Source organism: Rhea pennata, chromosome 3, assembly GCF_028389875.1.
Source record: "Rhea pennata isolate bPtePen1 chromosome 3, bPtePen1.pri, whole genome shotgun sequence".
NCBI lineage: Eukaryota > Metazoa > Chordata > Aves > Rheiformes > Rheidae > Rhea > Rhea pennata.
In genome coordinates, this window is record NC_084665.1 from 123,464,085 (window position 1) to 123,488,194 (window position 24,110).

The following is a 24,110-nucleotide window of genomic DNA, read 5'->3' on the forward strand; positions in this document are numbered from 1 at the left end:
CCCAGGATGCTGTTGGCCTTCTTTGCCACAGGGATACATTGCTGGCTCATGCTCCGCTTGGTGTCCACCAGATCCTTCTCTGGCAGGCTACTTTCCATTGGTTAAGCCCCAGCCGGTACTGGTGCAAGGAGTTATTCCTTCCCAGGGGCAGGACGTGGCATTTCCCTTCTTTGAACTTCATGAAGTTCATCCTTTCAGCCCTTTTCTCCAGCCTGTTGATGTCCCTTTGAATGGCAGCACAACCCTCTGATCCATCAACCACTCCTCTCAGCTTTATGTCTTCTACAAACTTGCTGAGGGTGGTCTCTGTCCCATCATCCATATTGTTAAAGAAGATAAACCAGGATTGACCCTGGTGTGCACGTGTCCTAATAATGCTATTTTTTCTTTTGAATAGATAGATCCTTTGCATATTAGAAGGTAGATACCAGATTTCTCTTCAGTCTTTGCTTTCCTAGACTAAACAAATTCAGTTCCTTCAGCCTTTTTCAACTTAAAGTCACAATTTTTAGACTTGAGTGGTTTGGAGAGAGGAGATTGACCTCTTCTGGTTCTCTCCAGATTATCTAAATGTTTTTTAAACTCTGACTTTCAATTACAGGTGGAATATTTGTCAATGCCACTAACATTTATTACAGCAAATGCCTCTTTTATTCATTATCTGCCCAACTGCCTAGTTACAACACATTATCTGTTACATTTTGGCGTATTTGTTCATCCTTTAATGCTCTGTTTAGGATTACAATGTTCATCATCTAGTTTTTTTTTTTATCCTGGTATTTTCTCAATAAATGTCTCTGAATATTTCTGTACTATCTGGACCATTCTCTGAAATTAGTATTTGCCTATTTGCAAGCAACTCTGATGCAGTACTGTTGTTGCACAGTTTGCATCTGCAGTTTGACTTCAAGAGCATTGGGTTTCTCTGCTGATATAACCTGATTCTGATCACCTGCCATTAACAACAGTGTACTTCTGAAGACAGAGAATTACGCTGGTGTGAATCCAGTATAGAGGAAACTATCACCAAGACTTGCTCTACTAGCTTGGAAAATAGAGATCCAGCTCTAATATACCTGCACTGTATGATGTATATAATGTGACTTTATTACTCCTTCATAGACCCTATCATGAATAAGCAAGTGGTAATTTTTTTAGGTCTTGACATCTAAACCTAGCAGCTGCATAACCTTTATGTCTGAGGAGGAAAGCTGTTTTGTAGGTCTCATCATAGCTTGATTTGTGCTTATCTGAATTTGTGTGTGTATGTGTGCGTGCATCTGTGTGTGCATGAAAAGGTTAGCAAATGACAGTTCCATAGATAACACCCAGTTCCCAGACTATCAGTCCTGACCAGAATTGTGCTTCAGCAGCAGAGCTTTGCTTAATCTGCTGGATACAAAGGGTAAAAGGTGTTGCATCTGACCCCTGCTGGATATGCGCCTTGTTCATGTACTTTTTCTGCCTCCGGAAAGGTGCATGAATCAATGTGCAGCTGACACTCCTCTGCCACCTTCAGCTTTTAGCTCCAGCAGTGACTATGGCTTGGTATAGCACAGTAACATAGCAACAGCTTAAAAATACAGAGCTGTATTGTCTAGGAAATTGTTACTCCACAGTGATTGCAGTGATAGCAAATACAATGCAAATATGTAGGTCATACTAAGAGAAAACTATAACAGGATTTATTTATTTCTTATTTTTTCATTTTTTTGACTCCCTCTTTGATGTTCTGAAAATAACATTTTTATCCAACTCTATTTTGTTCTTCTCTTTTGAAAGATGTCAGTTTCTCCCATTAGGTTTTAGAGAAAAAAAGGATTTGAATTTGTGGATTGATTACTTTCTTGCTCAAAGTGTCATTGACGGTAATCTGTGTAGCAATACTGACAGCTATTAAATGTTTTCTGTCCAATATAGAGAGATTTATATTAGTTTTAATTGTTTATTGCAGAAGTGTGTAAAGGGCAGCTCTATTAAAACTGGTATTTTACTAACACACAGTAATAGATAGTGCCTGCAGAGCAACTGGTAACAATATATAGAAATTATTTTGGAATTCTGCAGGAGGAAAGATACTGGAGAAAGCTTCTTTTCCTTTCTGCTCTTTCTTGATTTGGCCCATCTGTCTTAAGGTATCTATAGGCTATTAGCTACATCTCTCCTGGGTATCTAGGTTCCTGTTACAACAAAAAAATAATTAAAATAGTCAGTGCAATCGGATGTTGAGTCATGTGACCAAGTGTAGGCATCAGCTATATGATGAGCCTAGTTGTTCTGTAGGCTCCATTAGTTGCAGTAAATAGGGATTTAATTCATCTATTCAGTGCCATTTTAGATACCTGACCGTTTCCCTTCTGACCTCCAGCTGCTTCTGCAAGAGGCTGTGGGCTTTCTCACCTCTGTCTACGGATTTAACATGTTTCAGTTATCTCAGGCTTCTCAAATGGTCCTAGATACCTAGCTTTAGGCAGCTGACTTGAGCCATAAATCTCGGTGGGAGGCTCACCTGAAGACAACGTGAAGTAATAAGCTGAATCCTACCAGTAAAGTGAGCTGCATCTCACCTGTCAGACAGCTAATTTAAGCCAGCCCCTAAGATCCCTCTCCAACTGAGAGAGAGAGAGAGCGAGCAGTACCTCCAGGATATGATTCAACCTATCTGTTTTAAAGACCTAAGATGAGTTAGTCTGTAGAAATACATGCCCTCCTACAGCTTAAAAACCGACCCTAGGTTACTAGATTAGACTAGAAGTGAGTTCTTGTAACTCCAGACTGACTTTTTCTTCAGGCAGTTCAGTTTTCATCTTTTTCTTTCAGGGTCCATGCTCAGCAATAGTTGTATGCCACAGTGAACAAAACACTGTAATGTTGGACAGTTAAGCTGTTCGTTGGACAATCTAACTTAATCATCTGGTACATTTTAGCCTTTTCCAAGAATGGGGCCAACACTATTTCTTTTTAACTTCAGGCAACATTTATCCCTTTTTATTTTTTAAATAACAGCCCCATTGGATGTTTCTTTTAATTGTATTTGTTTCATAGTTACTTTTTATTTTAGACACCACAGTAGAAGATAAAAGCCAAATGAGTCTAGTGGGATTGAATTCCTAGATGCCAATTCAAAATCAAGCTTAACATTTTAGTTGTGAGAAGAAAATTTACTTGATTTCTGTGGGTCATAAGACTCTTTATTGGACAGAAAATTTCCACCATTCTGTAACTGTCTTTACTGATATATTTAGAAATATTTTCCATGTCCTTTTATGCACTTCCGTGGAGTGACCTCAAAGCATTCTCCAAGTCTTAATGAAGTAAAATTTAAGAATGCATCTTCTGAGTGAAAAACAGGCTATTTCCCTGTTTTTGTGGGTATAAAAAAAGAGGCATAAAAAATAAAAAATCTTTGCATGCTCACCAATAACATAATATTAATTTTTTTGGCTTTTGGTAATCTGAAGAAAATTTGATAGGACTGGAGGTAACCTCATGGGACATGAAATCAAGTCCTCTGCTGTCACAGGCATTCTCATCATATAATACATAATTCATAAGCTGATCAAGGTCTATCTGAAAACTAATTGGCCATTACTACTCATTATGGAAGACTATTTCAGAATGTCATTGCTCTGATGCTTTGACTCCTTACTCTAATTTCCAAATTACATTTATTCATGTGCAGTTAATGCATCCTTGTTCTTCTGCTGATACAGTCCATTAGCTTTCATAATTTCTTTTAGCACTTTTGTTGTCAATTTAAGCTTAGGCATCCTCAAATATTTTGAGCTAAACCAACAAATCCTTTTTGTCCCCATTTCTGCTAGTCATCATAATCCCCCTCTGTACTTATCTTCCTTCTACAACGATGCCTTTTTTCTGCAGCTGCCTCCTATTTCTGGTTGCTTCTACTTTTATAGTTAGACTAAGTAAAAAGCAAAAAAGATTCTTATAATAACTATTCTTTTAAGGTATTTAAGGTGTTCCTTAATGATAAGGTCATCAGGTTTGAAGGGCTTCTCTCTGTATCCTGAACTGAAATGTAGATAGTTGTTCCCCTGAATTAATTACTGCTCTTTGTTTGGGTAATCTTAGCATCTGTACATAGAAACTCAACAGTATATCCTCATAGCTTGAGAAATGGTTGAGAAGCGAATCAAAGATATAGAAGCTTTACATCTGAATATGTCTGTGTCTTCTGGCCTCTGCCCAAATGTATTTGTACCCTTTGGGGATTTATCTTAAAACATATTTGATTCAAAACTCTGGCCATCACAGGAGTTCTGTACACTCGCTCTACAGAGTGGATCAGTTATACTTGCTCTGTAAGTGTGTGCGTTCTCATCTGTAACACTGATAGGTAGGTGCTCTTGCATTGCAAGAGAGTCTGTATTAGCCAGGAATGGCATATCAGCAGTCAGCGAGGTCTCTGAACAATACTGGCAAGTCCTCTGTAAGTAAGAATATCAAGAGAAATAAAATAAACTTTCAAAATTTTTTTCTTAATGTCATTAAAAATTCTTCCTAGTTTGAATATCTATTAGCAAGAATCTGTCTAGATAAAATATTGGAAAAAGTAGTTTAGGAATCTTGAATTTCATTGTGTAGACCTGTTGACCTAAGAGGCCTTTTTTAGCTTTTGTTTGTATCATACTGTGATTCAGGCAAGGAGGCTGACCTTTCTTGTACTTATCATGGGTTTTCTCACAGGACATCAAGAAATGGCCTTAAAAATGAAGCCTGCACTCATGTTTCAGTTGCTTACAAAGAAAAAGTTACCTAAAATCTCAATGCCGCAGTGCTATAGTATGCTGACAGTCCTTGACCAGAAGAAGTTAAACAGATATTTAACTTTTCAGCATGTAATAACTTTCACTCACATTCCTCACAACGATTTTAAATCAAAGAAATTATACTTCTACTTAAATACTTTGCTGGTTTGGCAACATACAGAGTAGAAATCAGGATGATTTTTTTTTTTTTAAGTCGATGAACCTTTTTGAGAGGACTTGTAGTGTTTAAGCAAGAGGATGTTCAAAGGAAAATAAAATGCCATCCTTTACTTCATGCAGATAGAGAGGATTACTAATTTAAAATGTTACCATGTAGAGAAATCATGGAAAAATTTAGATGTAGGGTGTAAAACTAAAAGATGATAATTGGTCTATTTTGATTTCGTTATCTAATCTTTCAATCTCCATGCTTGTGATTTCAGAGACTAAAGGAAATGAAACTTGTCAGCTCAAATGAATATTTTAAGGGAGTAGAGGGCAGATACTTTTAATCAAGTGATGCAATATGTATCACTGTTAATACACTCTCTGCTCAGTAGGTCTCCTTGAGATTTCAGGGATGATATTTCTGAACAGTACCATACTCAGGATAAAAATATAAGCTACTTTGAAATTAATAAGGGTATTGCACTGATTCAGTGCAGACAGAATATTACCCGAGATACTTTGATGCATATTCCATAGATTCAGTGTGAAGGTTATTTTGATTTGAGGATTTGTCTATGTAAAATTTATGAAGTCTAGTTTTAATGATTCTCTGTCAGACAGAAAACCCCTTCTTGAACATGAGTCTGAAGTGCTTACTTTTCTGTTTCCATGTTGAACTAGAAGCTAAATGTGGGGAAGAAGTAATTCTTAGCTTGGCTAGAAATGACAGTTCTGAAATCTCAGAAACCATCTATTTGAAGGAAACACCCCGAAACACTGACTGTTCAGGGGATTTGTCCAGTTTACATTTCTAGGAGGCCAGTCATTAAGTGGTAGATCAGCTAATGGAGAACTCAAATCATCTGAAAAATATGGTCGAGGTACTATCTGAGAAAGAGCAGGTGAAGAACGGGGGAGCGATTAAGCTGTTTAAACGTACAGAGAGTTGTTCCCATGAGAAGCAACAGCTGGAGGCTGGGCAGGATACCTTAGGGCGTCTAATATGGTCCTAGATGTCTGTGTTTAAGTAGTTTAGCCCCACCACCAATTTCAAGTCTAAGGTTACTGCAAGGTTATATTTCTCTGAAAAGATATTAGTCAAATATACTGGGCAAAGTTCTAGTATCAAAAATTTGTAATACACCATGTGGCTTATTTTTAAGAGACACCAACCTTTCTTCTCTTTCTTTGGTGACCGCATGAATTTGTAAATAAGCAACAGTACATAGTCTCTAGTTACCCAGTGTATTGTTACATAGCCATATAACAAAGAACACCTCCCTGAAAAGCACAGAGATCCCTTTTTTTTCAAATATATGCTATTGCAGGACAGCATACTTCATTGAACTTTATGAGGCACCCTAAACGTTTACTATTTTCACCAAATGCAGGTAGCTTGCTTATCTGTTGACTCAGTAACTTTGTCACGGCCCTAACTGATCATTTACTTTGGTGTGCTAGTGCTTTGCTTTGTATTAAAGAGACCATGTAACTAACAACAAAAGTTTGAAGCAGCAAATTCATGGTCATTTGGCTCCTCCCTGTGAGATTGCAGAGAATGAAGTTTGGACCAGAGCAGAGTTTCCTTCAGGCATTGGGAGCTGATTGGCCCTGGGCACCACAGCTGATAACAGCTAAAAATAGTAACCATATAAAAGCATACAGAGCAGTATAGCTGCCCGTGCATTCCCGTCTCAGATCTTAGCAAGGGAGGATATGATGTTCTTCAAGCCTCTGCAAATATGTTACTAAGAACATTCTGCTTCTTAATTCCACTTAACAATTAACTCATGAAATGAAAAACACACTGGACTGTATGACTCATGGGGGAAGTGACCAAGCTATAATTAAAAAAAAACATTGAAGACCAGATTTTCCAAGCACAGATTGACAGGTGGGCCACTGGTATGTCTTTGGAACAGTGCCTGCAGAGTTCTGTGTTTTTCATGCGCAAGAATGTTGTATGTATAGTCACCTAATCATCTTTATGAGGAGTGTACTTTGTGACTGTGGAATTATACATGTTTTTAAAAACAAGTGTCTTTTTATTTGATACAGACAGGACACTAAACTGGCATGGAGGAGTTCAGGACTGTACTCTTAGCTTTGCTGTTGATTGTGGACAAATCAGATCACTTCCTTGCATTTCTGTTCCCTTTTAAGTTCTGCCTGTCTTCTCTATTTAAGCTATAAACTTTTGGGAGCAGTAACTTCAGTTGTTGATTACATTGCAAGATAAAACTTCAGACATCTGAAATACTTTGGATGAATAAAGGGGGCAGACATGTTGGAGAACTCCCCTCTAGAAGTCTGGAAAAAAATCAGAGGAATTGAAAACAGGGTGCAATCAGGGAAAGCACTAAGAAGCCTTAAAAATTGGTAGCAATGTCAGCCCTGTCAATAATGAACGATTCCTTTATATTATTAATGCCAGTTTTTCAAGTCCTCCTCTTCGATTTTATAAAGCTTCACACTATGAAATTTGCATGGGTGAATTCCCTCTTAATTTAGTCCAAATGTGTTAATTTTTTTATGGTTTATAATAGGTTTATAATGTTCTGCAAGACTGACAGATGACCTTGCTAACTTGCCTTCAGTTTTGATTTGATATACTTAATTATTTGGAAAGGTCACTTATAACTACCTAGTCATTTTCCCTTTCATAAGAAAAGTCAATTACCTTTTTATTTATTTCTTAATTGAGAGAGCTTTTATAGCAAATGAAATAATTATGAAGGATGTTGGTTCAGCTCTTCTGTAGAATAAAGTCATCTTTTTCTTGTCAAGAGAGTCAGCATAAGCAGCTGTGGTAGACGTCTCCACTCAATGGCTTCCACCCACAGTGGATATAGAACTGAGAATTGTCAGTCTTTATTGGATACAAAGCTCGTGCCCTTTCCTCTCTGAAAGTCAGTTACAGTTTTCTGTGTAACATGGAGCCAAAATACATTCCAAGAGTCTCTTATTGGTGCCATCCTTTGCAGTGGGATCTAGGCTTTCTGTTAACATCATAAAATACCTTTATATATACTTATCAATTACTCTGACATCAGCTGCCACTTACTGCTTGGCAAAATGCTTGGAATGGATGGAAAATGCTAATGTTGAGTAAAGACCCAATATCTCATTAGCATTTTATGAACCAATGTAGGTATCTGAGCATAACCTAGTCCATTCTGCACTAGAATTGTATCAATAATGGTAATTAAGGTCAGAACAGTGAGCATGAAAAGCTGGCAGTGTGCACTGACATTTCACTGATCTATGAAGTTCCTTCCAGGTATCACAGCCAGTGACCAGAGGCCCCCACCTTCATTATTAAAGCAATACCTGACATATATGTGTATTAGTCTTATGATTTAGGGAAATCTTTGGAAAACCTTCCATTCGAGAGGGAAAAAAAATGTACATTCTAGTTAGAATATCCAGTATTCCCAATTTTGACTGGTTTTAATGAGACCCAGAGCTATTCAGACTCTACTCAGGGGTAAATTTCACTCTAAGGTTTACCTTCAGCTAAGCATTCCTTTAAGAATTGCTGTCATTCTTTCTCATTCACATATGGAAAACCACTCATCTGAGTTCAGTCATGTTTTCAGTCTGACCTGCCTGACTCATACCACATTTTGAACCTCTGACATGCTTTCATTAGGTTTGGCATCATCCGCTTTACAGTGAGGGCATGAACTAAACCATAGACTGAATGCTGATAGTCATCCTAATTCTTGTTCAATTGCTAGAAGGACAGATAACCATGCTTCACTGGGAAAAGAATGAGAGGACAGTTGAGCACAAACGACAGCGGGATGTGTCTTCAGAAGCCTTAATAACCTGTGCGTGGCGATAACTGGCACCAGTGAAATTCTAATAACTTAAAAGTGCAATAGCAGGAGAGGTTTTCACATCTGTGTGTAACTAATCATTTTACTCGGATTCATGCTGATCACCTGTGTTAATTCTACAGCAAAGAGGGTCCCTAAGCAAAGAAAAACTAAAATGAGATTTAACCAAATCAACTTCAGTTGAACCTTACGTTGAAGAAAAAAGGGGGAAAAAATCGCCATTCCTTTAATAACAGCATGATGTGATGCACTAAGAAAAATGAGCTTGTTCGTTGGCAAACTTTGTGGAAACTTTATCACAAAAGTATCAAGGGGTAAAATGAAAAATGAATGAGGGCAATTTCCTAAGAAGAACGGAAGAGTTATACAGCTTACCGCAAGGCTAAGGGTCAGCAAGCTGCGTGTTTCTTTAGCTGTGGTGTAGATAGAGCGTAACATTAGCAGCAAACTTTAACCTCTGCGTGAAAGAGAGATACAAAAGTATTGAAATCTGCTACTTCACAATGAACAGATGTGGGTTTATCACGGAGCCATAAGCTGGGAGACCCTTTCTTAGCCCAGTAGTACATACGTTCTTGAGGAGACAGTAATCTGCTGGGCAGGGATCCCTGCGTGTAATCTGCTGTGCAGGTAGCTTGTGGCTTCATCTGGCACTGCTAAATACGACTAGTGTGAAATGTTGAAACCCCTGGGAACTGCTCTGAGTCACAAGTAATTGCAAACTGAGTTGTTGGGGCTTCATCTTTTAGAAATGATGTGAGTCTCAATGCAGAAAGTAATTCCTGCTTTCAGCCAAATTGTTCACTAAACAAGAGAGTAAAGTGCAATGTATTCAACAAATCAGGAGTAAAGAACATTTTATGGGCCTTATTTACTGAGAGAGAGAGCGAAACCTGATTTGAGATCTGCATGAGATACACATGCCATTTTGAACCTTTTTTGTATGTAACAATTTATTAAATGAGATTTGAGTAGTATGTTTTTTGCTGGTCTTTTGCTTGGGGGAGTTCATCCCTGTTGCACATTCCTGGTACAAATCATAATTAAGTTAGTCTTAATTTATGACCAGAAGTACACCAATAAATAAATAGAAATAATATAAATAGAGAATTGTGCTGAGAACACCCATAAATTAAGACAAGGATGTACATTATTTACACTGTTGACATTTATACTGCCACAGACTTTTAAGTAAAATATCATAGTTGTAGTTCTATGGCAATTTAACAACAGTGGGTATTCATCACATTACTTAGTGTTGATTTTTTATGTTATCCATATGTTAAGTCTAGAAGATCTGTAATGCCCTCCATTCTATCCCCTGCAATTCCATTTTGCAGAGCAGTCTCTGTCCTCTTTGGAAAATCTTTGCTTTTAGTTGAAACGCCAGCTTTGGAATGATAGTGAAATAAAGAAATCTCTGCCCTCTAAGAGTCCCTCTAACAAATACAACATTAGGAGATGATTTTGTAACCTTTAAGTGCCACTCCCCTGTGAATGTTTAGCTCTGACTGTCTCAGTATGAGCACTGAGATAATTATCCATAATGAAATCCCTCTTCACACTAAGCAGCATAGTTTCTTTTTTTTTTTCTTGAAGTTGTTAATTTGTTTTAATATTAGGGCAAGTTTGATGCTGCATCCATGCTAAAACATAATTATATATTAAAATAATGTTGTGCTTTTGGAATATATGTCTGAGCTGATTCTAGCAATCTGCCATTTTGGTAAACAGTTGATTTTATCTAGAGACTGTTTAAAATCAGGCATTTTTATTAAACGGTAAAAGAGAAATTCCTTAGCTAGTGGCTCTAGTGGTGGCCCAGATATCTAAGGCAAATCTCTTTTGATTTTTCTGAAGACTGAAAGTGTCATGTTGTAGTTCAAAAGGAAATTGAAATTTCGTTCTGGGTTTTATAGTTTCTTACATTTTTAAACAGATAGTATGTCAAAGCTGCTGATATACAATGGTGTGAAAGGCTGTTACAAATTACAGATAATTCATAAATGTCCCCAGAAGATACTGTGATCAAACAGGGTCGCTGAGTAGATAGTTATGCAGTTGCTGCTTAGTTGCACTCCTTTTGGGGAATTAAAAAGTTAAATAAGCATTAGGCAAAATGTAAGCCCCAAATACCATTTACTGCAGCAGAACCAAGATTTTTCTTCTTTTTTTTAGTCCATAATGGAAATTATTTACAATGAGGAAAGTCATGTTTCTAGCTTCCGGCTTCCAGAAAAGGTTTATTTTTTAAAAACTTGCAGTGTCCTCCTGTGGCAGAACGAAATGGGTAGCAGTAACAGGCAAGCACAGGAGAACGCGTTCTGTGCACTGATCCTTCGTGGCGACTTAGCAGCCTGCTAGCGACCTTGATGGTAGAATTACAGTCTGTATGCTTGGCCTCTGAGTCACCTCCGCGGAGCAAATCTTTGCTGGAAGTGAAGCTTGGATCAGGCCTGTGAAAACTGATAGTACCTTAGAGTTCACTTACAATAAGAGGTCTTATGTGGAGATGTGACGGGGTTTTTTTCTAAGCTGTTCTCTTCTCTTATTGATGAAGTGACATAGTCATATTCATTTATATACCTCATAAACCTCAAACTATAATGGCTCAGCTTATGAAGACTTCATAATTCAGTGTCTAATGTTCTTGTATGTAACTCAAAGCCTCTGCTGCTTCTGACTTGCGAGAAAATGATAGGTCAAACTAAGCAACTTATTCTTTGCAGTAAAATGAGAGTGTACTAATTATTTATCAGTATCTTATTAATTTGGCGGAAGAAAGAACTGATTTCATAACACAAAACAGAGCCATCTAGACAATAACAATTATTGTAATCAAAAAGGTTCCACCTAGGTGTAAGTGATAAGTCAGTTTTATATGACAGCAAAGCAGTAACTGCATGAATAAACTCCAGGAGTATTTTATTTATATAAGTGTGCGTATATATATATATATATATATATATATATATATATCCTCCTACTCACTGCCTCCTGCAATGTTTATCTTAAATTAGGCTTTTAGAATCCATTTTAAAAAACACAGCATTTATATGAACCAGGACTCTATTTTGCTTGGAGCTGAGCACCTTCTTTAAGAAAATAAGTACCATTTTCTCTTCTTTAAGTCTCATAAGTGAAAAAGTACTAAGCATTTCACAGAATCAAGCTGTAACGAGTAAAGGAAATGGTCTATGGCAGGTCCTTTGCTACAGGATACTGTTCCTTGGTATGTATTTTTGCATTTACTTCTTTTTAACTAGATGTCCTATAATCAAATGTGCTTGCTTCTAAATTTTCATTTTGTCATGAATACTTGGGGTGATGCTTGGTATTAGCAGTCATAAATTTGAAGTAAAGCACGGAGTCTCTTTTAGAGATTTTACTTTGAGATTTCCGAAAATCAGAGCTTTTTTGAGGTAGGTGGTTTTCTCTTTGGATAGAATTCCAGATTTGTGGTGTAGCCTTCCCACGTGGCAGCTTTTGTTGCTTCTGAGCACGCTAGTTCAAGTCCTGGGATAGGAGATGAGTGCAAGATCATGTCTCATGAGTGAAGGTGGACAGCATTGCTACCCAGAAGCATCTTGAAGCACACGGGTCTGACTCTTTCTAGCAGTAGCTTGTAACTGGGTCAGATCAAAATTACCTTCAGGGCATCTTAGTTCGCTTTCTCTGAGTTGCACGGTCTTCATTCTGCTTTACTGAGCGTCAGCACAGAATCTTTGTCTTGCAAATTAATTATAACTTGCCACTAAACCCATGCAGTAATTGGGAAGGAAGTATTTAAAAAATGTTTTGATATGTTGGGACTCTACAGAAACTGCTACATCTATAGTTTAACTTCTGGAAGACACACACAGCTTTTAAAGTGGGAGATGATAGGTGCATAGAAATCAGGCATGGAAGCCACAGATTTCTATTACTTAATGACGGCAGTGGGGTTTGTTGGACCATTATGTCTATATCTGAACTTGTTACCTCAGGCTCCCTTTATCACCAGTGGAAAATAATAGGTACTTCCAGAGCACAAGTTATTTTGTTCTAAAATAGACATCTAAATAGGTCAGATGAATCATGTTTTAGAAGTGCTGGTATCTTGAATGTTGATTTTATTTAAAGGTTTCAGTTTAGGATTAGTGATATTTCCTCCTTACAGTTCTTCAGAGCTGGCAGTGTTTTCTCCCAGAGCTGCTATGCATGTTTCTGTGATATAAATTGTTCAAAGAACTTCCCTGCATCAAAACAGTGTTTTCAATGAGGCTGAAGCTACAGGTAACCTCAGTCAAGGTGACCCACTTCCCATTGCTTCCAGGAGCCTTCATTAAAGGGAAATTACACTTTCACACGAGGTGCTTAAGGAAAACAAAATTTTCAGCAAAAGCTTATAATGATGTAGACAATAATATATTGTTTACAGATGCATTTTAGAAATCCTGTGACTATAATTATCTTTTTGGCAAATTTCTGTAATTGTAATATGTAACTACAATGCAATGATTCTTCTTGCTGCATGAGGATACACCTAGCCCATGTCCTTGGAAGTTTGCCTGTGTGCCTAAGAATAATTATACTATAAATGTTTGGTAATTAATGTACTTAGTCCAAAATTACATGTAAAATTTTGAAATCAAAGGAGAAATAGCACTAATTCCCTTATAGTTAACCTTCCAGTTATTTGAATGAGTACTAATTAGATCTAAAAAACCATAAGCACACTTTTACACTAATTATAATGTTGATTAATTACAATTGCAGCAGTATGACAGGATTTACTTTTTAACCATTCCAGTGGCTCATGTAGCGCACACTGGCTCCCCAAAACAGCTGTTGCTGGAAATTCCCGTGGTGCCTACCCAGAGAGCTGCAGAGCTGTTGGCTGCTGCTTTCCTGGATGTGTGTCAAATGCCCAGAGCTCATAGGAGGGGGTTAAGGATTATCGTGGAAGCGCACAGCTCAGAACACTTTTAGGGAAGGTGAGTGAGTGATGATGTCAGAACAGTACCTAAAAGGCCCCGGTGTGTTCGAAGCGGAAGGTTCGACTGCTCTGGGCCACGAGCGCGTGGGTTTAGTTTGGTCCAGTGATGACCGTTCCCGACAGCGAGTTGCCCGAGTCTCCCAGCACGGGCGAAGGAGCCGTTCTGGTTCTGAAACAAGGGCGGAGGACAGGGCAGAGGGGAAGAAAGGGGCATTTCAGGGCGGAAGGGCAAAAATGTAGCTGAGCTGGTTCCTCCAGGGCTTGGCAGCAGCGAGGAGTCCCTCTGGCATCCCGGGCAGAGCACAGCCAGATGTGTTCAGCTGCTCATTCCTGTCCCAAAGCCCGGGGGTGCCCTGCGTGTCCCCCCCCAGCAGGCCCCCTCGCCTTGGGCCCGTGTCCCTTCCTGCGCCAGCACTCCCTTCCTCCGTGCCCGTAGGGCCGTGTTGGTCCTTTACATCCGGCGCCACCTCTCCCTTGGGGTTTCTGTGTCGCGGCCTCTGAGTCATGTCAGGAATGCAGGGAGAAGGAAGGGAGTGTAGGTGACCACGGACCGTGTGTCAATAAGATGCTGAGGCCTTTTTTTTCTTCTGTACTCTCTACCCCCAGTATATCATTGCTTCTCCTGTTCTGTCCCCACTCTACTAATACCCAGAGGGACAGGGCAAGAAACAGTTACGAGTCCCAAATATTTTATTTTCCCAGGGTCCTGTAGCTCTTACATCTCATTCTGCTTAACCCCACTCCCCTGCTCCTTAACTCTAACAAGACCTGTAGCACCGTGAGCGTTTTTCTCGCCTGAGAGTACTGGTCAGTTCTTGCTCCTGCACTGCTTTGTATCCTACACAGTGGTTTTTGCCTATGCAGAGCACTGCTTTTTTGCACACGCATCGCACAAGTGCAACAACCAACACACAGGTGCAAAAATTAGGCTCTTTTTTTTCCCCCTAACATTTTAAGCAGTAAGCACATTAGGATTTTGAGCAGCTAAGGAGCAGGACAGATGCTTTTCAGATAAGAAGGAAAAACACTACCGTTGTTTAAAACAATGAAATCAACCTGCTGCCAGCCTTTCCTGCTCTCTTTTCACCAGTGCAGGAGAATGAGGGAGGGAACAACTGAAACAGAAAACGGGAAGAGCAGAACTATTTGCTTAGAGACCGATCCTGTGCTCTAGGTACCAGGAGCTTGTCTCCTCCCCTGTGAGTTTAACCCCACCCTCTTTTTTTATGCTCTGGGCTATTTTGGGCAGGCTGTGAGAACTGCAGCTCTGACAGATGAGGATACTGTACCAGAGCACAGCAGCACTTGTTGCTCTGAAGAACTACATAAACACAGCAGTGACTGTTTCTCTGCTGGCTGTATTTTTGTTGTTGTTGTTTTTAATTAACTTGGAAACTTATTTCCTCCACTGGTGTGGAGTTTTATCGTTACGAACGATGTTTTAAAGGCTTTGTGGGAGCTGTTCAAGAGAGAAACCTAGCTGCTGTCTGAAATCTCCTTTCGCCTTTTAATATAAGGAGATCAGCTATTAGCCTTGGGGGGCGAAAGATGTCAGACTGTGTTCCTGTGAATGGGGAAGGAAAGGACCCTGAAATTGAGCTCTTTGTGAAGGTAAGTTGCTCTGCGAGCTGGACACTTGTGTAATGCTCAGATCAGCTGGGCTGCTATTTAATAATCAAACTTTAATTTTCTGGCGCTGAGCGGAGACAGTTCTTTGACAGCCCGTTATCTCTTGCAAACATGTTCATGCTGCTTTGTTCTTCGTAACATTAGAATTAGGTAATGTTGTTAAGGGAAAATCAAGCTTCTTTTATTTTATTGTTTGTGTTCTCCTCCAGAGTTTGTTCTGTTGTTGTTAGCCTGCACTGTTCTGTGTCCTGACGTCCTGACATTTATAGTGCCAGGTTTCTCACTGAGAACCCTGACTTCCTTTTTCATTTGTGGGAAGAGAGGGTGAAGAGCTGAGCATGATTCTGTACCTTGTCAGAGGCTGTCAGGGCTGAAGTGCTAAGAGCTCCTAAAACAAAAAGGATTGAGTTAACCTCGTAGTCTTCTGATTATTCCCTGCAATGCTTCCCCTTTCCAAAAAATGAGAAATAAATCAGTTTTTACTCTATGTTATCTCAGTTGAGAGCCCATTCTCATTCTATACAAAGGTAACTTAGAACAGAAACTGATATAATGAAAACATAGAAAAAGAAGTACAGTTATTGTACTGTAGGATTTCAGAATGTCTCAAATTGAGTACATCTGTGGGTCTTGGGCTGTGGAGGTCTTTCTGTTAAAATCAGTGGCCCAGTTCAAACCTATAATGCAGGCAACCTTATTAACAGCAAACTTCATGCAAACTCCATCCCAGTGAAGAGCTCAGATTTTTTGATGTTTGGAGCATGTTTCGAAGCCTTTATGTACATCTAGGCTGAAATCCACTATGTACTTACGAAACCTAAGTATTTGTCTCTCCAAGCCTGAACCACCCCTGTAGATTGATAGGATTATTATTAATGTGCAGGAGCTATATCAGGCCATTTGCAAATAGATTACCAAATGATTGGGAAAGCAAGTTCCAACTCCTCATTTGTGCCAGGTTGAGGTTACGCAGTTGCTTTCTACTCCATGATGGATATTTTGGGCTGGAAGCTGAACTGTCAGCCACATCCGAATGCATATACACGGCCTCTTCACACCTCTTCCAAGACCAAGCAGTTCAAATACAGTCTTTCTGCCCAAGCCAGTGGAGATATCTTTTTCCTTAACAAATAGAGAATGCATAGAAATTCCCGGTTCATTTTAAAAAGGACCTGCAGTGATCCATGCACCCTGATACCTTTCTTCGGCAAGCTGTTTCTACAGAAGTGAGTTGAGTGGAGATATTTGTGGCCTAACAAATAGGTTAGTGGATTTTTTGCATTCTGTCATCCCAAATGTATTTTGGAATGCAGGTCTTTATTTAGTGATTTTGTGTAAGTGCCTACGATATTTTGTTGAGACAGATAGGGATATGTGTGATGCACATGTGATGTATTTGCTGGCTAGCATCAGCTGTAAAAGTGAAGACCATTTTCCAGATTTACTGTGTGAAATTCAGGAACTGTAAAAGTTAGCGGCAAAATATTAATTCAATTGAGCTGTGCCAACTTCTGAAAGAACATTCTTAGTAATCTGATTTCCTGCATAATGCATGCAGAATTTCATAGAGATTCTTGCATAAAACTCATAATTTGTTGAGCTGGAGTAAAAGAATTAAGTGTTTATCACCAAATTAGTTTCTTCCTGGGGACTTTCAATTAGGCTGAAACATTTCAACTCCTGAAGTTTTGGAAAGGTGCCATTTAATTTAATTAAAAGTCTAAAAAAAAATTGAATACTAAAGCTTCCAGTAACCAGAGTATAAAATTGTACAGCTTGAAAGTTGGAAAATAAATAAGAGAAGAACATACAAATAAAAGAGGAGCTGAAAGGTGAAAATAGGAGAATATAAGAGCTATATTAATAGATGAAAATTTTGCTGGAGCATGAAATTTAGAAGGATAGCAAAGGGAGATAAACAGGAAGGCTGATCCAGGTGAGAATCTGCAAAGAAGACGGCACTTCTTTCCGATTTAAGATTGGAAAGAAGAGCAGAAAAGTAGCAATTTCTAACATTTTGAAGACCTAAAAATACTGGACTGCACTTGGGGACAGTTCTAATAACAGGAGATACTGGGCTTAATGAGCATTTCATCATTTGACTTTATGATGCTGGTATTTCACTCAAGGAAAAGAATTCTGGCCTCCATCCTTGAACGAAAGCCAGTGAATAAAGGGATCAATGGCAAAAGTGTAAGAGAGTAGATGTGGCCTGTTGAAAACTGAATGTTCTGTAAGCAGGAGGAATCCAGAAAAGAACTGTATTTCACCAACCATAAAGTCGCTAATAAAAGCAGCTTGTGTTTCAGGTTAAAAAAAAAAAAAAAAAAAAAAAAAAAAAAAAAAGACGTTGTTACACAATTGCTCTATTCCCTCTTTCTGTTTAAGAACCAGAAGAGTAGAAGCCTTAGGAAGACAAGTAGAGAGATGGTTGTAAAGAAGAGAGCAGAGTTGTAACCTGATGCAGGCTAGATATCTCCCAAGCTACGCAGATAGGCTGGGCAGCACCAGCAGTACTTCAGAACACAGATATTTAAACTATTATGGCAGAGACAGGTTAGGTGGTTATCATACCTGTTTGTTAGCATCCCCATTGATTTTAGTGTTTTTCTAGCTGTGTCCTAACCTGGATCTGTGAAGTGATCTTTTTTTAATGAGCCTTTGTTTTTTGTAAAACGGTTGCTTTCCTCCCAGCCCCCAAATCTGGGTCAGGACGAAAGGAGACGATCAGGGGTGGTAAAGTCTGGCAGGGAGCTGGTGCCACTCTAATCAGGTCTGCAGTTCGTGTAACCGTGCCTTCTGCGAACACTGACACTCTCCAGCAGCAATTCCCACTATAAACTTGTTTGACAAGGAACTGGAAGAGGCTGCCAGAGGAGAGGCTCGTTACGCAGCAGTGAGAGAAGCTGGCAGTCCGAGCTTCGAGCAGGCAGTCGTCAGGAGGCAGCGCTTGCGCTGCACTTAACCCACCTAGTTGTACTCCTGGATTAGTGTTAATTCTTCGGGTACTGGAAAAGCAGGGGACTACTCTATAAATGACACCCCGATGGAAGGTATATATAGCTTTTTCTGGCAATCTTGCACTTGTACTCTCAAATGTAGTGACTCGACTGAAATGGTGCTCTTTTTAGAGAGATGTTGTAATACAGACTGTTAAAATACAGCTGGATCACAGAACTTCTACTGTTTCTTTTTCATTTGCAGTGGAGTTTGCAGTTTGGATGCATTTCATAATTAGAGTGCTTTTTCATCTAGAAAGTTGATTTGAATGGGGGTATGTTGTAAACATGGAAAACAACAGAATAAAAATGACTCAAAAGTGCAATGTACATTGCTCAGGATGAGTGCAGTCTGGAAAGTAAATAAGCCACACAAATTGTCCAAAGTACATTTCATTAAATATATCTTCCTGCTGTGGGAATACTGTATAAGAAATTATATAATAATGCATATTTATTTTTGCAACCACTGTCATGGTGTTGAATGATTAATATTCTAGATGTGTTCATCGAGGCAACTTTTCAGGAAGTTTTGCTTGAAAAGCGTTCAGATGTTTACTTCACAAAGTGTTCAGATGTAGTCATATTGAACAGCCATGAACAGAAAAGGTGAATCTAAAGCAAATTTACATCTCACAAGGGCCTCCAAGTTCCACACTCACCAACTCGTCCTTTAAATATACTGTCTTCTGCCAGTTTAATGCATAAAGCTGCAACATGCCAAATGCTCTCGGCCTGTTGCAGCCATCAGGAGTTGAGAGCACCTGTGCTGTGCATGAGCAGACACAGCAAAGGCATGTTTGACGCACCGCGTGGATGGAGTATCGGCCAAGGGAAGGCTCAGGGCCTAACGCTGTCAAAGTATTCGTAATGCCCTTAAAAGTCGGTTATCGTTGGAGGATTGTCAGAAAGAGGCTGGTCCTGGGATGCTCGTGGTCTCCCAGAGCTGGGAACAAAAATGCGAGGAACCTTTGTCCTGTTGAAGTTTCATGTTCTGGGAATGGAAGAGGCACCCGTGCCAACAGCGAAGCTGACAGACGCCTCGGAGTCACGCTAGGAAGCTTGAGGGGTCTAACAGGAGTACGTTTAAAAGCAGGGGCAAGATTTGTCACCCCACTCGCTGTCCCTGAATGCATCAGTCAGTCAGAGAGCCTTGCTGTCCAGGACAAAAAAACAAACAAACAAAAAAAAGTAATTCCTGCTGATTTGGCACGCTCCGCCAAAAGCCCATGAATTGCTTCAGACTTTGCTCTCAGTGGGGCCTAGGTGCTCGTCTGTCTCTCCTTTGGACAGAAATTACCCTAGAAGGAGCAGAAGGGTGCAAGCATTTTGTGCATGTTGGGATTTCTTTTTGTGCACTTCTGGATTTTTAACAAAAATTCTCTCTGCCATAAGGTGATTTCAGACTAACCGTGTTTAGCATTTTGGCTGCCTGCTGTAACGTAGCCTTAAAGGAAGATACAAGTGAGGAAAGATGCTCTTAGTACAAACAACCCTTCTCCACCATTAAGGCTTTTTTTAAGGTAGGAAAATCTCTCTGAAGAGAGAACAGATCTTAGTTCCAGACTTTCGGGGCTTATCAAAAGGTGATAGAATATAATGGTTTTGCAGACTGAGATCCTTAAAATCACAGACTTGATAGGATCCTTTTAACTCATTATAACAATACGTTCTCTTTAATTTATTTGATTCATAGACTGCCCCCAAGAAATATTCTGATGCTAGAGTGGAAACCACAATCAGATCTGGAAAGCACAAAGTTCTTTCCTAGTTCTTAAGAAGTTTTGTATTTTCCTGGCTATCGTGAAGTCAGTTTTTAGCTTCCATACAAAATTGTTTTTATATTCAGTGAAACTTTCTTGGTAAAGAGGAAATAAAAGAGAAGAACAAGGAAGAAAAACGAGACTGAAACATCTGGTTCAGCCTGTTTGGTGCTCCAAGATAGACGACAACATTTTTCTGGATTCTTGGTCGCATGATGCCAAGTCTTTCGCGTTTCAAACGTAGGTGCCTTACAAAGCCGACTCATGCAGTGTGTGCAGCCTCGGGCAGTTTTCAAGTGTCAACCTGGAAGCTGGCATGAGCAATCAGCTCTTGCCTTTTTCAGGATCTCGCATTTTTAACCCTTCCTGAGCTGTCAAGCAGTTGGGGGGCAACCTGGCACACGTCTTTTCCAAATTTCCTTCGGGGCAGCAGTGCCAGACCACCTCGGCTGCCTGAAGAAGCCAGTCTGGTATTGTAGTATCCTGGCCTAGTGTATCTATATTAAGGTTACCAAATTTACAAGCTTTATGGATAATCCAGACACCTACGCATGTAGAATCAAGGGGAAAACATCTGTGTTGGCAATATCTAATTTTGCTTTAATCTTATATTGTTAACAAAACATAATTCAATAATTTAGCAAGTAGCAGCCTAGCAAATGTTTTAAAATTAGAAGATGATTATTCTTCCCTGTGTTGAAGAAAACCAAGACTCTAAAGAAGCTTTAGCCTGTGTTATACAGCCCAGAGTCTGTATGTCTGCATGTCTGCTTTTTCATGTTGAGGATTTTCAAATTTCATCTTACGTCAAGACAAGTGTCTCATGGGAGGAAAAATTAAAGACAGACAGTAAATAGTTTTAGCAGGCCAAATTTATAAAAGGACTTGGCAAGGGTATATTACTATCCTTGCTATCTTGCAATAGCACCTGGTCTGGAATGCTTTTAGAATTGATTAGAAAACTGGATTTATACATTTCCAGTTAAAGAGGGTTTTTCATCCAAGTCTCTTTCTGCCTAAGTACATGATCTGATCATTAATGTAAGGTTAAAGGTGAACTACACCATTACCTGCTACAATTTGTTTGTTTTTTTTTAAATGGCAGTTACTACTTGCTTTTTATTGAACTTGATGGCGTCAAAAGATGTGAAGTGTGACCAAAACATCTGATTAAAATTATCGTACCCTGTTGAATATGCATAGACATTATTTCCTCAAACGCTTTTCTAAATTGGATTCATAATTGGTGTGGGTAAGACTTCCGAAACATTCAGAATGGATCATATCCTATTAGTATAAAAGCAGATAAGATTTCTGCTGCTGTGTTCAGTGGCAGCAGAGTTGGGCCAACTTGCATGTTTTTGAGAAACCTCACTTTAAGGATATTTAAGATCCCGTATTTAAACTCTGGCTACGAACTCTTTCCTTTTACTCCAGTCTCCTGAGTTCTGTGGTCAAATCAGATAAACACAGCGTTTTAATTCTAACATACAGTGAAGAACTGGTGATATCATTATTTTTGCTTGTGCTTAGACATAGCTGTTGGTATGGTTTGGGTGCTCTATCTTTAGCTGCAGATAGCACTTTTTCCATCTCTGGACAAGCAGCATATAGCTTGTCAGGCTCACAGGTTGTTGTGGCATGGTTCAGTGATGACAGTGAAGCTCCAGTAAGTGTCCTTGGGAAATGTTTATCAGCAATATATGGCTCTACTGAGGCTATTCCAGAACAGTAAATGTCACTGAGATCATTTGACATAGCATCCCAAAAATATACAGGGATCCTTTCCAAGTGAGACACTAGGCTAATACTTAGTACTTCTATGAGTATGGCACTTAATTTTTCAAAATCTGGCAGATATCAGCAAACAAATCCCAGTAATGCTGCACTAGTATTTCCATTTTGCAGCTAAGAGCTCTTGTGGAAGATTTTTCAAATTACTCTTTTTTAATAGAATCAGTCAGATTTTAAGGTTTTGTGAGTTTGTGAGTCAGTTTTATATATGAATAAAAGCAGATTTCCATGATGCCTTTTTTTTCACCAAAAGCTGACTCAAGGCCATACGGAGAACCAGCAGGAGTAAGGAAGATTTTGTTTTTGTGCTGGATTCACAGTGTATTCAAATCCGTAAATCTTATTTGAACTTGGACACTGGAGCAGGCACCTAAAGTGCTATAGTAAGTTCTCTGAAAATAGCTTCAAGAGATTTGTTTGACACACTGAATTTTAACACTGACAAAGTCCAAAAGAGATCCTAATTCCATTCCCTGCCTTGCCCTTTGCTTCACTCATTTATTTGCACTTCTGTATTGCTGATGTGCAGTAGAGCTCACCTAGGTGTAATAACAGCGATAGATGTACATTTGGAGCTGCGAGTAAAAAATATCTTTGATTCTTTTTTAGGTCTGATGAATTTAATCAGCATCATGGTGTATTCCTGGCATGATTATTTTATCTTATACTTAAGAGCTGAAAATCATTACAGTGTAAGAAAATTAATTTAAACTTTTCTCAGTTGTTTTTTTTAAAGATCCAAAGCCAGTGATTTTTATCTAATAGCACTTAAGGGTAGAGTTTTCTATAACTGATTAGATTTTCAGCCTGTCATTGCCATTTTCTACTAAAACTGATAGCAAAGTTTACACATATATGTAGAGTGGGTCTATAGGATGAGTGTTTTTTCCAACTATATTAAATTAAATGATTACTTGTAAATGAGTATTTCCCATCCCTCTTAGAGTGCTTGTGATTTTACTGTACTATTTCAGAACTTTTGATAACTTAGAGGGAGACAACAACAACAAAAAAAAGCAAGTTGGTCAGTGAGCAGCAGAATTAATGAAGTCTGATTAGCTGACCTTGCTTTGAGCAGCGGTTTGGGCTAGATGATTTTGAGAGGTCCCTTCCAAGCATGGTTGCTTTTTCTTCACGAGGACATTAATTTAGGTCTTTTTATTCTGCCTTGCTGGCAGTTTTCATGAAGTTTGCTGGAATTCAACTGTCTTTGAGGGTCCCATAATATAATCAAAGGAGAAATAGATATATAGTTCAGTATCTTTGTTTTCCTTTGAACAGGTCCTTGCTGTAACATGGGAAAACCTAATCAAATAGGGGCAACACAGATGTTCTGTCTGGGGCCAGTTTCACATGACCACCTGCCTGAGCTGACTTTTTGTGGGCAAGGTGGTTGCATACATGCACTTAAGTGCATCCTTTTTTAATGACTATTACTGACTGAAGTGGATCTTCTGTGATGTAGCAGAGATTCCTCTTCAGTTCAGCTACCCTGGTGCATCACAAAAATTGCATGGCTGCAGTTTCATAAGGGGTGATATGCTCAAAATAGAGACAAGGGCATAAAGTACCTGAGATACAGTTCTGTAAGGTACCATAGCAAATGTTTTACCACATTTAAAATGGTCCCAAATGTTGATCTGGATTGTGACAAATCCAAATCAACATATTTTTCGCTCTCCATTCTGTGAGCAAATCAGTGTTTCAGCACTTTATCTCAATATAGAGCAATAGCAACAGCTCCCACCAGGTGGAAACTCTGATTTTGGGGGTTATTTTTTGGTCCAAAATATAAAAAGGTCCTACGTTGCGAATTCTGCAGCAAAGTTAGCTGTGTGGCATTGCCAGGTTGGGTACCAGGGTACCAAGACTTCAGTCTTTTTGTTTATTTTTTTGCTCTTCTGCCTTCCTCAGTGACCTTGGGCATGTTATGCAGGCTCTCCTGGTCTCACTTTCACCTCTATAAAATGCTGATAATAATGTTTCTCAACCACATGTGGATGCACTGTGAGAACAGGGAACATTCTTCACCCTTATTCCCAAGACGGCATCCTGAACCCCACTTAGAAGAGATATATATAACAAAATCAAGTCTCCGATGTAGAACTGGTCCCTAACTAAGAACATTCAAAATCCTGATTTAACGAACGTAAAAGAAATCAGGCTGC

At 39.1% G+C, this 24,110-nt stretch overlaps 1 protein-coding gene across 2 annotated transcripts in view; it reads left to right on the forward strand.

The window, feature by feature from the left end:
* Window positions 1-24,110, forward strand: part of CLIC5 (chloride intracellular channel 5) — a 79,124-nt gene that overhangs the window by 5,538 nt on the left and 49,476 nt on the right. The window contains exon 1 of one of the 2 annotated variants that reach the window (XM_062573254.1): window positions 15,029-15,368. The exons of the other annotated variant lie outside the window; for it this stretch is intronic. Within the exon in view, the coding sequence (XP_062429238.1) occupies window positions 15,306-15,368 (63 nt within the window). The 5' untranslated portion in view covers window positions 15,029-15,305. Of the gene's footprint in view, window positions 1-15,028; window positions 15,369-24,110 lie in introns of those variants that run through there. 2 annotated transcript variants of the gene reach the window in all.